This window comes from Lupinus angustifolius, chromosome LG11 (genome assembly GCF_001865875.1).
Source record: "Lupinus angustifolius cultivar Tanjil chromosome LG11, LupAngTanjil_v1.0, whole genome shotgun sequence".
Lineage (NCBI taxonomy): Eukaryota > Viridiplantae > Streptophyta > Magnoliopsida > Fabales > Fabaceae > Lupinus > Lupinus angustifolius.
In genome coordinates, this window is record NC_032019.1 from 26,274,843 (window position 1) to 26,291,506 (window position 16,664).

At 30.0% G+C, this 16,664-nt stretch overlaps 1 protein-coding gene across 1 annotated transcript; it reads left to right on the forward strand.

Moving 5' to 3' along the window:
- On the forward strand, window positions 9,291–15,979 carry LOC109361242 (calcium-dependent protein kinase 1-like). The gene is made up of 8 exons (XM_019606631.1): window positions 9,291–9,402; window positions 9,811–10,702; window positions 11,187–11,330; window positions 11,453–11,605; window positions 11,955–12,070; window positions 12,219–12,386; window positions 13,739–13,963; window positions 15,518–15,979. Exons 2-8 carry the CDS (start codon window positions 9,880–9,882, stop codon window positions 15,638–15,640), a joined length of 1,752 nt encoding a protein of 583 aa, XP_019462176.1. The 5' UTR covers window positions 9,291–9,402; window positions 9,811–9,879; the 3' UTR covers window positions 15,641–15,979.

The following is a 16,664-nucleotide window of genomic DNA, read 5'->3' on the forward strand; positions in this document are numbered from 1 at the left end:
TGGTGTTGGCTGACCTAGCCTGGTGCTTGGTGCCTGCCTGACCTAGCCTGGTGCTTGGTGCATGCCTGACCTGGCCTGGTGCTTGGTGCCTGCCTGACCTGGTGCTTGGTGCCTGGCTGACCTGGCCTGGTGCTTGGCTTGGTTGGCAGCTTTGTGCTTGATTTCTTCATGGTGAAGCAACCTTTTTTCCTTTGGTTTGTTACTTGATTTTTGTTGGTTGCTTGGCACTTTTGGGCTGTTTTCTTTAAGTTAAGGTAAACATTTGATTTTTTCAAGTTGCCTTGCCTACCTTAACATAGGTTTCTTCAAGACGAAGTAAGCTACCTTTCTTCAAGGCTAAGTAACCAAATTAAGCACATAGCATGCCATGCTTTAACTTGATTACTTTTAGCAATTCATTTTGAGCTTTTGTCTTGAATTTTGGCTTGAATTCTTATCCATCTTTGAATTTATTCTTTAATATTCAATTTCCTACAAAACTCAAAGAAAACTTGGATAAGAACTAATAATGAACCAATTTATTTAATCATGCAAAATTCACCTAAAAAGTGTTAATTTAAGTTGGTTTTCTACAATTTGCATAGGATAAGTACCATAGAATGATGGTGAAAAGTGTATACTTTTGGCACTTATCATATACCAAAAAGTACCTTTTCTTGGATCTAACCTCAGTCTAGGATTTTCTTCCTAAATTTCTCTCTTTTTCCATGGTGATGCCTCACACCCCAAAGAGACAAATTTATAAATCAATATGTAAAACATGTTCAAAGTTTTTACACCTTGATGTGCTAATCATACACTAAAATTCAGAACCAATAACTCTTTGATGAATCTCACAATCTCAGAGATGAATATGAATGATTATGAGACACAAAAGGAAAATCTTTGAAAACAATCAATGCTTGAAATTAAAAGCTCTTTCAAAGATTCACAAAACTCTCTCTTTTCACATAAAAGTTTATATCACACTTTTTAGAAAAACTCTCTTGAAAATTCGTGTATTCTTGTATTCTGTATCAAGTTCATTGTTGTTTTTTTCCCTATAGGAAAGGATGGTAAAATACCCTTATGTTGGGGTTAATTGATTATATAACTACTTAATCGATTAACATTTCTTTAAAACATCCAAGATTCTAAAACAAAAACTGACTTAACCAATTAACCATGTCCTTAATCGATTAACGAGATTCCCATTTGCAAATACTTAATCGGTTAACTAAAGTCTTAATCAATTAACGATTTTCTAAAAAATATTACTTAATTTTCCATGAACCTCTAATATGAGTGATTGATGCATGATGATGAAAATGATATAATTACAACTTAGTTTAATGCATCAAAATAATATATGTATGCTAAAACTATACCTAAATCATGTTGTGGATGAAAATCTCATATGCATTATCTTCATACTCTAATATGTGAGATTTATCATTAGGTTCATCCAACTTAAACTATACTCATTCAAAACATCTTAGGACCTAAAATAAAAAGATTACTCTAACTTTGATGATCCTTTCTTGAAGCTTGAATTTAAGTCTTCATGTTGGTGTAGTTGATTTGTCATTGTCCATAATTTTTATCAATCTTTAAGTTTTTTTAAACGACGTCCTTTTAGGTTTCTCTTTCGTCCACCAGTTTTGTCTTCAATTGAACCTCATATCTAAACCCAGACTTACAAACATTCCTTTAGAGGTGGCAAAATTATCCATAATCTACAATTCATCCAAATTAAATTCATTCAAATCCATCTGTTAGAACTAATGGATTTAAATGGATATAATCCAATGTATAGTGTTGATAATGGATGGATTCAACTTCATTCATTATATCAAATAGATACCCATGGGTATATCCATTTAGATGGATACCCAATCTATCCAAAAAATAAAAACAAAAATATTTTTTCTCATAAAGCAACATGCATACCCAACGTGCAAAGTATAAACCAATGTTATTAATATCATATCAGTCATTAAACCGGTCATAGTACTGATATAGTGGTATGATAGTTCAATAAGTGGTTCACCAATTAAATTGCATACCGGTGAAGTTAGATTACATATATTTTCTACTAATATTGATGTTCTAAAACTTGTTAAAAAATGTATATTGAAGACCATGTTTTAGATGTATAAAAAATGTAGTAGTTGTGTGTTCGAGCATTCATACCAATATTTTAGTAAAAATAAATCATTTTCATTAAAAAAAATAGCTTTAAATGAAACCAGTCGGTATGACCTGTACGGTTCAACTGAAAACTGAATAATGTGACCAGTTTTTACCAGTATAATTGTATGGTCGGTATAAATGTTGTATATTACCGGTTGAACCGGCCGACACGAACATGTTTTGATATCAGTGCTATAAGCTACTATCTTTCTAACAAAAGGATTCCTTCAACGGTATTATCTTTTTTATCAAAGCATTCTTTCAAAAAATTCAATGAGGATTGATATAACATTTTGTGCATGATTGTATAATATAGTATCTCTGACTTTACCTACATTGTTGCCTTTCAGATATTTCACAAATATAGTTAAATAGTAATATTTTTTAAAGAAGTGTTTTTTTAAAATCACTTTTTAAAAGTGTTTTTTTAAATCACTTTTTAAAAGTGTTTTTTTAAATCACTTTTTAAAAGTGTTTTTTTAAATCACTTTTTAAAAGTGTTTTTTTAAATCACTTTTTAAAAGTGTTTTTTTAAATCACTTTTTAAAAGTGTTTTTTTAAATCACTTTTTAAAAGTGTTTTTTTAAATCACTTTTTAAAAGTGTTTTTTTAAATCACTTTTTAAAAGTGTTTTTTTAAATCACTTTTTAAAAGTGTTTTTTTAAATCACTTTTTAAAAGTGTTTTTTTAAATTTATTTGTACAAATGTTTTTTAAATAAAAAAATCTTAAAACGACTTTTTTCCTTCAAAAAAATACTTTAGCTCAAATTAAAAAAAATGGATTGGATATTCATTCATCCAATCCACTAAAATGGATATATGGATGGAATGGAATCCATTGGATAGGGATGAATTAGATAGTTTAGAGATTAAGACTTGTGTGAAGATGAAACCATGCAATGACAACTAATAAAATCTTGACTACACATTAATAATTTAATTATAATTAAATTTAATCTTAAATGATAGTATGAAAAATCATAAAATGTATTTGTCTCCAAATGCGACATGGAAAGTGTTACATGTGTCTCCATATAAGTTTTTCTCTAGTTTAGAAATGTGATTTTATGGATTTATATAAATTGGTGAATGATTTTTTATTCATCCATTATGATCCACATCCATCCAAATCTATCCAATTGTCACCCTTACTTTCCTTCAAATGATTCAGTGGGATTCTGCTCTACAGCGCCTTAGAGCGAGAAACACTGATGTTTATCAAGAGACGAGTGAAATTAAAGTATATAATACGTTTTTGTTCGTTAGTGTTTCTTTTGTGATACAACCAAACTACGAAGCAAAATAAGGGAAATGTTGTTTTGAGCTTAATGTAATAAAAGTTCAGTTACTTTGTTCTTTCCACTTCAATTTATTTTCAGGGCATAGATAAGTTGTGACACACTAGTCAAAAAACTAGTTTTATTCATGGTTGATGATACTTTCTTTTTGTAGGAGTATACAGAATACCAACTGCAAAAAGAAGCTAGCATTATTGGTTTATTTCAATTGCAATATTTGAAGGCACTTACTGTGAGTTTCCTGCAAATGAACCCAAAGTTATATTTTTTAATTTACATTCTTTAGTTTATGAAGTCAAAACTTAAGGGTTAATAAAAAAAGGGAAACATATAACGTGAAGTGGAATATAAATTGTTTTTGGATGTGGAAATCCCATAGATCTCTGATTACTTAATTAACAAATTAGTTTGTAAAATTATGTTGTGAAATGATAGAAGAAATACATCACTCACTGTGTTAATAATAGCCACAAACTGTTCAACAGTGACTCATGAAATATGAGGTGAACATGAACTGTTCTAATACAAAAATGGGATTAATTATTTCAGATCTGGGTTGTAATAGGTTAATTATTTGAACAGTGACCCAATGAATCATTTAAGGAAAGTTTATAACTTTGGGTTCAGATATAGAGTTCAATGGAAGAAAAAATTGAATGTTGGAAGAAAAAACCTAAAACAACGTCCTTTTTGTTAAAAATAAACGTTGTTGTTTTAATAAAAGGATTTTATTAAAGAAAATTACAAGTTACTCAGTGACGTGTTAGACTTGTCAATGTGGACAAGAGACATTTAGCAGAGTTAGTAGTTGATAACACGTATACTAAAACAGTTAATGATATTTGACAGATATAAATATAGGCAGAAGGACTAACATGGTTTCACATTAAAATTATAGAGAACTAAATTGGTAATTTAAAATTAGTAGGGATTGGTAAAGTAAAAAAGAATATGAGTAATTTGATAGAGGGTTTCTATCAATGAAGTTAATATTTCTAGAAATTAAAGAGAAGAAAAGAGATTGAGCAATGCTCTAGATTTTTCATATATTCATCCAAGGAAAATTGATCAATTTAAATACAATAAGCAAACCCTAATTATGATGTTAGCCTTACACTTGACAACATCTCGATTGAAAAGTAAATTTTTAAAACAGAAATATTAAAATAGAAGGTTCTAGATAATATAATCTGTCATCCATTTAGGGGGAACTCTGGACCTTTTATCATTAAGCCCATTTGACCTATCATAATTACTCTGAAAATATTAACTAATAAGTAATATCAATTTTAACAATTAGAAAAATATGTAGAATGTAAATTTTCAATTGTCGATTGCCAGATTAATTAGATCCAGAAATAAAATAATTTTTTATATTTTGTGCATGTGTAATTAGTATTGATTCAACCCGGTTTCTAAAGTTGGGACCAATATCCAATCTAGACGAATCAGTTTTCTAAAAATCAATTATTCAACATTAATAAAATAATTTCACTTTTTTGGTGTTTTAGTTTTTCTGAATTGGTTTTCGGTATCTTTTAACACCCTAACTACCCCAATTCTCTTCTCCCCCATTTTTCTTTGTTCCTCCCTTCCATTCTCATGGCACTCTCTCTATCATTCTCATTCTTATATTATAGTCTTTTTATTATTCACTTTCTCTTCAACTATAGTCACTATTTTTACAAACATATAAAGCAAAGACTAACTTGTAAATTGCAAGTTAATTCGCATTCATGCGAGATACATTATTAGTCATTAGATTAGGTAGTCATTAATCTCATTTTTTAAATTTTTGTATCGAGTTTTGTAGAAGTCACGATTTCAATCTACAACTTCTATGAACAAATGTTTTGCAAGTTTAGGAGTCGGTATGAAAAAATATGACTTCTAGTGAACAATTTTAAACTATTTGTAGAAGTCGTTAACGAAAATCGCCACTTCTACACTTCAGAAATAATACACTCAGAAGTCGTACATTAAAAATCCAACTTCTAAACAATATAAATAATACACCCAAAAGTCATTAAAGGGTGTCACAAATTATATACAGAAGTCGGATTCACGACTTCTATACTTCAAAAATAACATATTCAGAAGTCGTATATTGGAAATCCAACTTTTAAACAATATAAATAATAGAGTAAATTGGATTCACGACTTCTAAAAAAATACCAACAGGTTACAACATTTTTTAATCTAGTGGATAAAACATAATTGTCTTTGAAGTGAACTAACATCCGGTTCACATTTGGCCAACATATAATTCTAAAGTTCATGGACATTTAGTGCTTGTTCCAAACATTCTTAAGACTTTGTTATATCAATCTTTTACTCATTAAGACACAAGTCAAGACTCTTAAAATTTTGCACTACATTGCAAAGTCTGAATTCCACTTATTTAATTATTTTTCACTATTTTAATAACATATTTATAGTATTGATTATGGTATTTTACTTTTAAGTTCATTTAATAAGTATAAATTATATTATTTAATTTAAGATTACTTCAGAATTTGATTACATAACTATCGTTTTTAAAACGATGTCTGGTGTTTCATAATTAATATTAGAAAAAAATTAACATTTATAATTCTTATTTAAATAAAATTATTAGGTATAACATATTAAAAATAACTACTTTGAATATGCCACTTTTAGGTGAATCAACCTTTATATTTGAATTTAATTTTTATTCTATTCCAGAAACTATTTTTTTTATGATGTTAGATGGAATAAATGTTTTTAAATATTTGTAATTCATAATTAAATTTAAATATTTATATTTTGTGACAAATTAAATAAATAGTATCTTCGTTAATTATTCTGCTGTTACTGCCTAAAATCATCTATTGAATATTGGCTAAAAGAAAAAGATGATAAAAAGACTTTCTTTAGCCAAACAAAAAAGAAGTGGCTAAAAATCATCTTGAAGAAAGAGATAATTTCTAGCCAAGTAAAAAGAAGTGACTATTGTGAAACCAACATTAATGTTCTTTTCCCTTTGGCCACGTAATCTTCAAGAACTTTGGCTATAAATAGGAGTGTTTCATGTCATTGTAACACACACTAAATACTTAGCTTAGTGAATATTCTTTCTTCTTGTTCTCTTGTTCTAATTGTGTGAGAAATATTTGAGTGAGAGTGAAATTGGGTGTACTTGAGTTTTGGGAAGTGAGTGGAACACTTGTAGTTCTCTTTTATCATAGTGAAATAATTTTTGCTGCTCTTCAACTATGGACGTAGGCAAATTGTCCAACCATATTAAATTATCGGTGTCATTTTCTCTATTATATTTTCTTTATAGGTCTTCAACTCCAACATCATCTAATACTAGTGTTTTTCTCTCTAAAATATCAAATATAATAATAAAGTAATCATAACCAAATTGTGAGAAGTTAAAATAAATAGTTGATATAATTTAAATATTGTCAATTGTTGTAAAGAAGAGATTAGGCCAAGTTAAATTAGATCAACTCTTATATCACTGATAATTTTTATATATTTAACCAAACCTGTTGTTTGATTGAAAGTTCCTATGACAGAAATTTCATATATCTAATTTTATAAAATCCAAAATTATTTAGTATTTCATATATATATATATATTAAGATTAACATAATATACGTCTTTAAAATATAAGAAAAGTGAAACTATTTAATTATAGAGTTTAAAATCTATGCACTAACAGTGTAAATTTTTTATACTGTCAGCACATCATACACCATTTATTTATAATACTTTTGTTTAGAAATCAATACTAACTAACATATAAATGGTGATGATTTGCTGACAGTGTAAAAATCACTTACACTGTCAGTGTATACATATTAAATCCTTAATTATATAGTTGTGTTTAATTTTTCTCAAATTAGAGACAAATAATGTAGATAATATAACTATTAATTACCAAACGAATCAACATAATTTATAGTCTATAAAAGATGTTTATATATGAAAAGTGATGAGAGAGAAAAAATGAATTTTATATAACTTTTAAGTTTCACACTTGTGATTTGTTGGATTTAAAAAATAATTAACTAAATATAACTAATGTAATTCAGTTTGAGTGTTAACATATCCTTCTATTTATATATATTAGTGTGTCGATACCGACCCACATTCTTATTACACTTTTGTATTGAGTATAGAATTTTATATAACTTTTAAGTTTCACCATTGTGATATGTTGGATTTAAAAAATAATTAACTAAATATAACTAATGTAATTGAGTTTGAGTGTTAACATATCCTTCTATTTATATATATTAGTGTGTCGATAAACACTTTGTGCCTGCCGATCCACATTCTTATTACACTTTTGTATTGAGTATATATGATATTATCATTTTTGTGATAAAAAGTATAAAAATGAATTGTGATATTATGAAAAATTACATTGGAGATTTGATATCTTTGCTATATGTAACTTACTCTAATTAAAAGGGGAAAATATGTAAGAAATAATTACAGGTACTTATAAGGAAGTTTTCCTTTATATATAGTTTATTATGTGAGAAAATATTATAATTTTAGTTAATTAAAAGAGCAAAATATATAAGAGATAATTACACCATATAGATAATTATAAGAACTTTTCCCTTTATATATAGTTTATTATGTGAGACTATATTATATTTTTAGTTAATTAAAAGAGCAAAATAGATAAGAAATAGTTACACCATATATCTACTTATAAAAAGTTTTCCCTTCAGTTTGGGTGTTAACATATTCTTTGTCTTTATATATATATAAATATAAATATATAATATTATTAACTTTATTAAATGGGTCGAAGAAATAGTTCAGTCGGTAAAGTCGTAAACATCCTCTGAGCACATGGCTCAAAAAGAACAAATTCCATTAACTATCATTGTTTGTGTGTAATTAATTAATACACAATACTATTAAGTTAATTTAAATTATAGAATATAAAACTGACCATCATGAATAAATATTAAAAAGTAAAAGAAGAGAATATTGTTTTTAACCAAAATATTTAATTTATTACATAAATAAATAATAATGATATAAAATTATAACAATGTAAAAAGTAGTTATAACATAAAAAACAGTTATAATATAGTATATATTGAAAAACAAATCTAAGCACAAAGGTCCAGTCCAGACCGAAACAAACGCGTTTACCTCGCTCCCCAACTCCAGCTTGCACAACATAAAACAAACTATGATTAATATATCTCACAAACTTTTAATTAAAATTACAGTGAATATGAGTTTGATCTTTATAGATTTCCGTGTGTAACAAATTAATCCATGTAAAGATAGAAATTTAAATAAATGTTCAAAAATATTAAATATGAGTCAAATAATTTATATAACTAATAGTATTTTTTTATCACAAATTGACATGTTTATATATTTTTGGAAATTATTTTGACATTCTCGTATAATCAGAGACCAAATTCATAAATGGGAAAAAATTAGTGACGAAAATAGATTTATATATATTTTCGATATAAAACAATTTATGATCAATACATCTTAAATAGTTAATATATTTATTTAAAAGAAAATAATAATTAATAAATAAATAGTAAATAATAAGTTGATTTAGAAAAAAAGTACGAGAAATAAATGTATATATAAATAGTGTAAAATTTTTACATCATCATTATATTATCAATTATTTATTTTTAATTATTATTAACTATTGAATAAAAATAATATATGTAAATAGTGAATATAAATCATAATAATAACCGTATATAAATATTACACTAAAAAACTATTACCAGAAGTGGATATTCAATTTTCTGAAAATTTAATGAAAGGGCAGAGTGAAAGTGGCATGTTGGAAAGTCTGAGCAGAAAAAAGAGTGCTGAAAACATAGTCCAAACTATACAAGGCAACTAGACCAAATCCAAAACCACTTATTCTATACCATTCATCAACCTCAATTGACCTGGTAAACTCAAAGTTCTATACTTCATTTTTAACTTCCCTCTTCACTTCATAGTTGCTACTACCCTTTATTGTATGTTTCTTTTGTTTCAATTTCTCAACTTTTGTTTTGTTCATTTATGGTCTTATTATATGATTTATGATCTTTTCATTTAAAGGGGTGCTTTTAAAATTATATCAAGTTTGATTCTTTATTTTGCACTTTCCCTCTTCTATAATCAATAATTTTTGTTTGTTATCAATCATTAGTTTATTAATCCCTTTAAATTTTGTTTGTTTTTTGGGTAGTATTGGATATTTGGATTTGTTGTTTATGCAAAACAAAATGGTGCAATATATATGGGGTTTGACTTAGATGCACAGTATTATGAGTTTGAAGATCATATTCAGATCTTATGTTTTGTGTTAACAGATGATGTTGAGTTATAGATCCAAGTGATGAAAGTTAGGGTCTTGTAGAAATAGTTCAGTGTGAAGCACTATGGGGAACACTTGTGTTGGTCCAAGCATTCCAAAGAATGGTTTTCTTCAATCAGTTTCTGCAGCAATGTGGTGGTCCCAATCATCCGAAGGATCGGTATCGAATTCTAATAGAGGAACTGGAAATTTGGAAACAACTAAAGAGCCTGAATCACCCTTTCCTGTCCAAAGCAAACCCCCTGAGCAGATAACTATGCCAAAACCAGAAGCAAAACCAGTAGCAAAACATGAAACAGAACCGGAACGGGAAAAGGAGAAGAAGAAAGCCAAGAAACCTGGTCATATGAAGAGAGTTTCTAGCGCAGGACTTCGCGTTGATTCCGTGTTACAAACCGAGACTGGTAATTTCAAGGAGTTCTTCACTCTGGGGAGGAAACTTGGACAGGGTCAGTTTGGGACGACATTGTTGTGTATTGAGAAGGCAACAGGACGCGAGTATGCGTGCAAATCAATTGCGAAGAGGAAGCTGGTAAGTGATGAAGATGTTGAGGATGTGAGAAGAGAAATTCAGATAATGCACCATTTGGCGGGGCATCCTAATGTTATATCCATCAAAGGTGCTTATGAGGATTCAGTGGCAGTGCATGTTGTGATGGAGTTATGTGCTGGTGGTGAGCTTTTTGATCGGATAATTCAGCGTGGGCATTATACTGAAAGACAGGCAGCTGACCTCATTAGGACTATAGTTGACGTTGTCGAGGCTTGTCACTCTCTAGGTGTGATGCACAGAGACCTTAAACCGGAGAATTTTCTCTTTATCAATAAACAGGAGGATTCATCTCTCAAAACCATTGACTTTGGATTATCCGTGTTCTTTAAGCCAGGTATTTTCAGACGGTCATATGATTATATTGTGATTAAATGTTTGCAGAGAAAGCTACTGGTTTGATTCTTGAAAATTTCCTCCCTCAACTTAACTCTATCTATTTGAGTTCATCTCAATTTGAGCTTACCATAAATGTGTGCAAGAACCACAGAATGCGTATGAAATATGTTAAGCATGGCCAAGTTTGATGAAACAAAACATTTAAAGTCTGAAATTTAAAAGTTGATAAAAAATGTATATTTCAAAGACCAAAATGGTAGCTTTCCATATTTTATGTGAACAGAAATAATGAAATGTACAATACACATCACACACACATAGAGTGGGGAAGGAGATATCACCAACTCTTCTTACACCAAACATCTTTATAGGTGTTATTCTTGTAGAAGTAGTGTAATCTATGTAGTTCAAAATTAAGCTTTTTAAAAACTTAAGTAGTTCATTCATCCTATGTAGAAAAAGTGACTCTCTTTTTCTTCCAGGTGAAATATTTATGGATGTAGTTGGCAGTCCATATTATGTCGCCCCGGAAGTTTTGGGAAAGTGGTATGGTCCTGAAGCCGATGTTTGGAGTGCTGGGGTTATCCTTTACATTCTTTTGAGTGGAGTACCTCCATTTTGGGCTGGTGTGTTCTTTTGAATTCATCTGGACAGTGGAATTTTGATCTCTGTTCTTATAAATGTATTCCGTAATTTGCTGATTATTAATTTCCCCTCCCTCTTTTGTATGCTCATAATTGTTGTGCAGAAAGCGAACAAGAAATATTTGAACAGGTTCTGCATGGCGATCTTGATTTCACTTCCGATCCCTGGCCTCAAATTTCTGAAAGTGCGAAAGATTTAGTAAAGAAAATGCTTGTTCGTGACCCTAGAAGGAGGCTGAAAGCACATCAAGTATTATGTAAGTATAGCTCTACTAATTGATTATCCAATCATAATTTCGGTTTGCCACAAACTTCTCATGAACATTTGGTGTTAGTCACATGAAAATAGTTCTTCTTTTCCTTGCTTGACTCTCACTTTAATTGTTAAAGCGAAAATCATCAAAGTATATTAAGGTTATTAGTCTTATTGTTAATGGGCTTGGACTAGTACTAGAGATACTAGTACTTTAAGTAATTGTTAGTATAAGTATGAGTGTTAGATTATGTTACTTATCATATTATACCTACCAGTCATATATTCATTATCTTTATTTTTAGCTGCCTTTCTCTCTTTTTATATATATATTTATATTTATTTTCCTGCAGGTCATCCATGGATTCAAGTTGATGGTGTGGCTGCTGACAAGCCACTTGATTCTGCTGTATTAAGTCGCTTGAAGCAATTTTCTGCAATGAACAAGCTCAAGAAAATGGCTCTCATAGTAAGTCCGTGGTTGTGAAATTCTGAATTCATTTTTCATGCAGATGCTTGGACTATTCAGTATTGATTTTTGCCAGTGCGGTTTCTCATCTTCATGTTATAATTTCCACCACTTCATGTTGTCACTTACTATCCTTTGTATTTTTCAGGTCATTGCGGAGAGCTTATCCGAAGAAGAAATAGCTGGCTTGAAAGAAATGTTCAAGATGATCGATACAGACAACAGTGGTCAAATCACTTTTGATGAACTTAAAGCTGGTTTGAAAAGAGTGGGTGCTAATGTTAAGGAGTCTGAAATTTATGATTTAATGCAAGCGGTGAGTTTCTTTTTTCTTTTTAAGAATGTTTTATATATAGAAAGAATAGGTGCCATTAGCTAGATAATAATATACAAAATTAATGAAAAAGAAGATTTTGCATTAGTTAAGACTTCGCTGATGTTTCTAACACGAATCATCCTATTGCCCGTAATAGTTAGACTTGCCATCTTAGAATCTGGAAGTATGACTTGCTGATAGTATAGTAATCAGTGGCTCATTGTCAATAACTTTTGGAAGTCTTAATTTTGTAATTTTAAATGACACTGTCACGAGGTAGTCATTTTCATTGATCGGAAAAGGAGGAAGGAAGCTTCAGTGGTGAACAATTCTAACAGAGCAAAAACACTCCATCATTCGATGCTTTGAATAATAATTCATACTTCTCACCATCATTCAATTCCAGTTTCTCTAATCCTTTTAATATCTTCCGTTAAATGATTCATTTGTTGTTTTGAACTTTTGATCTTGACATTTATAGCAATTAGCAAACAGTATCAACATGCTGCATTTGACAAGACTCTAAAGTGAGATCCTATCCTTAGAATCTAGAACTGTGCAGCATAAAATGAGATAGTGTACACTGTACAGCATAAAATGGATTTGGATTGATCCTAAGGATTGCAAACAGTGTAAACAACTCGGTCCCGTGATTTCATAACTGGGTTGGACCTATTTGATTGTGTATCTCTTTATTACTTTGGTAGCAAATCTGTCATGGCATTGACAGAGCAATTGTGAGCAGCATTGAAAGCCTTGGTTTATCTCTATAACAGGCAATATTCTAGCCCGGGAATTGAATGCAGAGAGCAACGTTGTTTGAACCAACATACTTTTAGTTATGTACATAATTCTTGAATTACTGATATATCTAGCAAGCATGAGATACTTAGAAATAGAAGTGTCAAATATTTATAAGAAATAATCCTGAAAAGCACCATTTAAAGGTGTAGAAGTTTAGACTGAATTTTGGTTCAGGCATGTTAGACATGGAAATAATTCTTTATCCCCATGATTTATATTACTATACTCCTTTTCTTTCATTTTTATCATAACATCTTACAATTAAAAATAATTCTAGAATAGCGCCTTCTCATCAGACTTGAAGACCAGTTATCTCTATTTTTTTATTCATTTATATTATTGAAATTTGATCTTACAAGTCAGAACTTTACCTTGTTTAGTCAAATATAAAGGGTTGTAAACATAAAAACTAAACCAAATCGAAAATGGACGAAGAAGGGTATAATGTATCTTAGTACTTTATAGATTCATGGTAATAAATTGATGAAGTATTTTTATTAATAGGGTAACTCAAGTTTCTTACATATTGCTATAACTTGGAATTGCAGGCTGATATAGATAACAGTGGAACAATTGATTACTGCGAGTTTATTGCTGCAACATTGCATCTGAACAAGATCGAAAGGGAAGATCATCTATTTGCAGCCTTTTCTTACTTTGATAAAGATGGAAGCGGCTATATTACTCCAGATGAACTTCAACAGGCTTGTGACGAGTTTGGCATAGGAGATATCCGCTTGGAGGAGATAATGGGAGAAATCGATGAAGACAATGTAAGTGGTTTCCAATTCTATTCAATATAGATCCTCTTCTAATAGTTTTTCTTGAGCACAAATGAACTGCTTCACTCTTATCCTTTCTAGCTACATTCTCTTTTATGTCTTGAGCTCAAGACTTCTCATTGACTTTAAGGGAGGCCTTCCTTTAGGTTATAGAAACTATAAGAACTATTGTTTGGTTGATGGAATCTTATTAGCATTTCTATATAGAAACTTCAAAAGATTTTTGTTAGAATATATGAAATATCTCACAATATCTTATATTATCTCTTGGACAATATCTACAGGATATTTGAATATTGAGAGGATATATTGTATTATCATCATTATATTTTAGATTTGTTTAGAGTGTCTTCGAAGATATCTTAGGATTGAGATTATATGATCTTATATTTTATTATTTGTTTAGTTATTTAATTAGGAGTCTAATATTAGTACAAATAAGGGTTAGTGTTATGTTCTTTGTGTCATATCATTCAGAGTAATGTCAGTATAAATTTTACTATTTTGAGTATTTCTTTTCCTCCCGGTACCTAAAACCCTATTGTATTTATAATTTTCATAACACCTCTAGACAGAAGATTTTTTTCTATCTAAACAACTAAATATAATTACCAAATAGTACACAAGAATTCTATACATACAATATAAATAGGGTGTGGGAGAGCTTATTTTGGCTTTAAGGGCAACTTTCGATAATATGTTTATGAAAATAGCTTATAAAAGTAGCTTATGGTATTCTTATAAACTCTTTTTAGCTTATTTGACAAGCTTGTGAAAATGAGTTAATTTTAGCTTATTTCGAAATTGTTAGCCCTTAATTAAGCTATTTACCCAAATGTACCTCAAATACATCAGCAGACGTTCAAACACAATTCTAACAGAAACAGCTTCTCCACCCATGAGATTAAGTTGTGGGCATCTTACCACCCTAGAACCTGCATCATGTTATTCTTAGAGATGGCAATAAAAACCGAACCCATGAGTTCCCGTCTGAACCCAACCCGAATTTAACGGAGAAAATCTAATGTGATTGGGTTCGGGTTTGGGTTTTACCCGAGTTCAACTTTTGGATTTGGGTTTGGTATACTTGATACCCTACCCCGAACTCGATTAATATATGTAAAATTATAAAATTAGACATAAATACATATACAAAACCTATATATATACATAGAAATTTGACATATATATATAGAAATACATGTTTCGGGCAAGTTCCCGTCGGGTTCGGGTTACCCGAAACCCAACGGGTTCGGGATGATAGTATTGTTTTCAACCCACTTAATTCGGGTTCGGATTTTGGAATTCAGGTATGGGGCTGGGTAAGCACAAACCCGACCCTGACCTGCCTTGTTGCCATTCCTAATTATACTTGAAAATCATCGCCCTCAATCTCCTTGGGATAAAGAATGTACTTTTCGATGAAGCATCATTAATTGCTATATTCTTACTTTTGCTTAGAATTTGATCAACCATTTATTAAGTTTCTAATGATGCTTTATGCATTGGCGATTCATATTAACTCCCATTTTTATCATGATGCAGGATGGCAGAATAGATTATAATGAGTTTGTGGCCATGATGCAGAAGGGAAATGCTCCTATGGTTGGTAGGAAAGGCCTAGAACATAGCTTCAGCATTGGTTTCAGGGAAGCATTCAAACAGTAGTGGTATTCCTAGTCAGCACTTAGATTTATTTTTTCTGTATTTACTTCTATAGTCCACAACTCCACTAAGTAGTAGCCTCGTGTACCGGTTCGTCATGTATTATTTCCACTTTTAACCCCTTTCCTTATTTTTTTTCTTATCTGAAGGTTCAATATTTTATGTATGGGTTCACATGATTGCATGTGGTCAGTTGAGCCTTTATTTTCTGCAGTTATGTTGTTTGTTTCATGTTTAGATGGATATTGTAATTATTTTGAGAAAATGTTAAACTGGGATGTCTGGTGGAACTTTACTGTTATAGATGAAGTTTATTTGTTATTAATTGGACAGATACAAAATGCAGAAACCCTAAATAATGGCTTAATTAAAGATGGTCACAGCTAAACTCCTAAGCATAAGGAAATGCTATGCTAGAGAGGAAAAGGAGGTTTTATTGTGAATGAAGCATCTAATCTACTTGCAAAGCATTAAATGAAAGGGACAATAGAATGGATGCTGTGGTGCGGAATGTTCTCCTAAGATGATTTTTGGAGAGGAAGAAAGGTAAGTGAAAGAGTCATAATATATACTTAGGAAATGACTTTCATGTCTTTCATTTTCATTTCTTCTCCCCACCAAAAATCAACTACCAAAAGGCTTTGTGGTTTGTGAATTGGTTTTTGGAAGATAACTGAGAGAAAAGAAAGTTTGGAAGCCATACAATTCATTTCTAAGATGACTCTTAAGCATTTATCCTCTCAGATAACAAACTTATAAACATACTTTAGTTCATTCAATTTGGTGAAGTTGTAGAATCATTAAGCAAATCTAAATTCAAAAGGTTGTGCTCTCCTCTTCACCTTTACAAAAAAAATTGTACCTACATATAAAAGATGTTATTAATCCACATACACAATCATTATATTTTGGTATAGTTAGAGTTAGTTTTAGTTGTTTTAGTTAGCTTTTATTTTCATGTATATATAGTTTACTTTCATTGTAAATTATTATTCAAAAAATTCTATTCATCCAATGAATAAATACA

Excerpts from the sequence above, each read along its gene's own strand:
- LOC109361242 (XM_019606631.1), top strand. The coding sequence starts at position 9,880 with ATGGGGAACACTTGTGTTGGTCCAAGCATTCCAAAGAATGGTTTTCTT. Across the intron at positions 10,703-11,186 it reads ATCCGTGTTCTTTAAGCCAG|GTGAAATATTTATGGATGTA; the intron begins GTATTTTCAGAC and ends TTTTTCTTCCAG. Across the intron at positions 12,071-12,218 it reads TCAAGAAAATGGCTCTCATA|GTCATTGCGGAGAGCTTATC; the intron begins GTAAGTCCGTGG and ends TGTATTTTTCAG.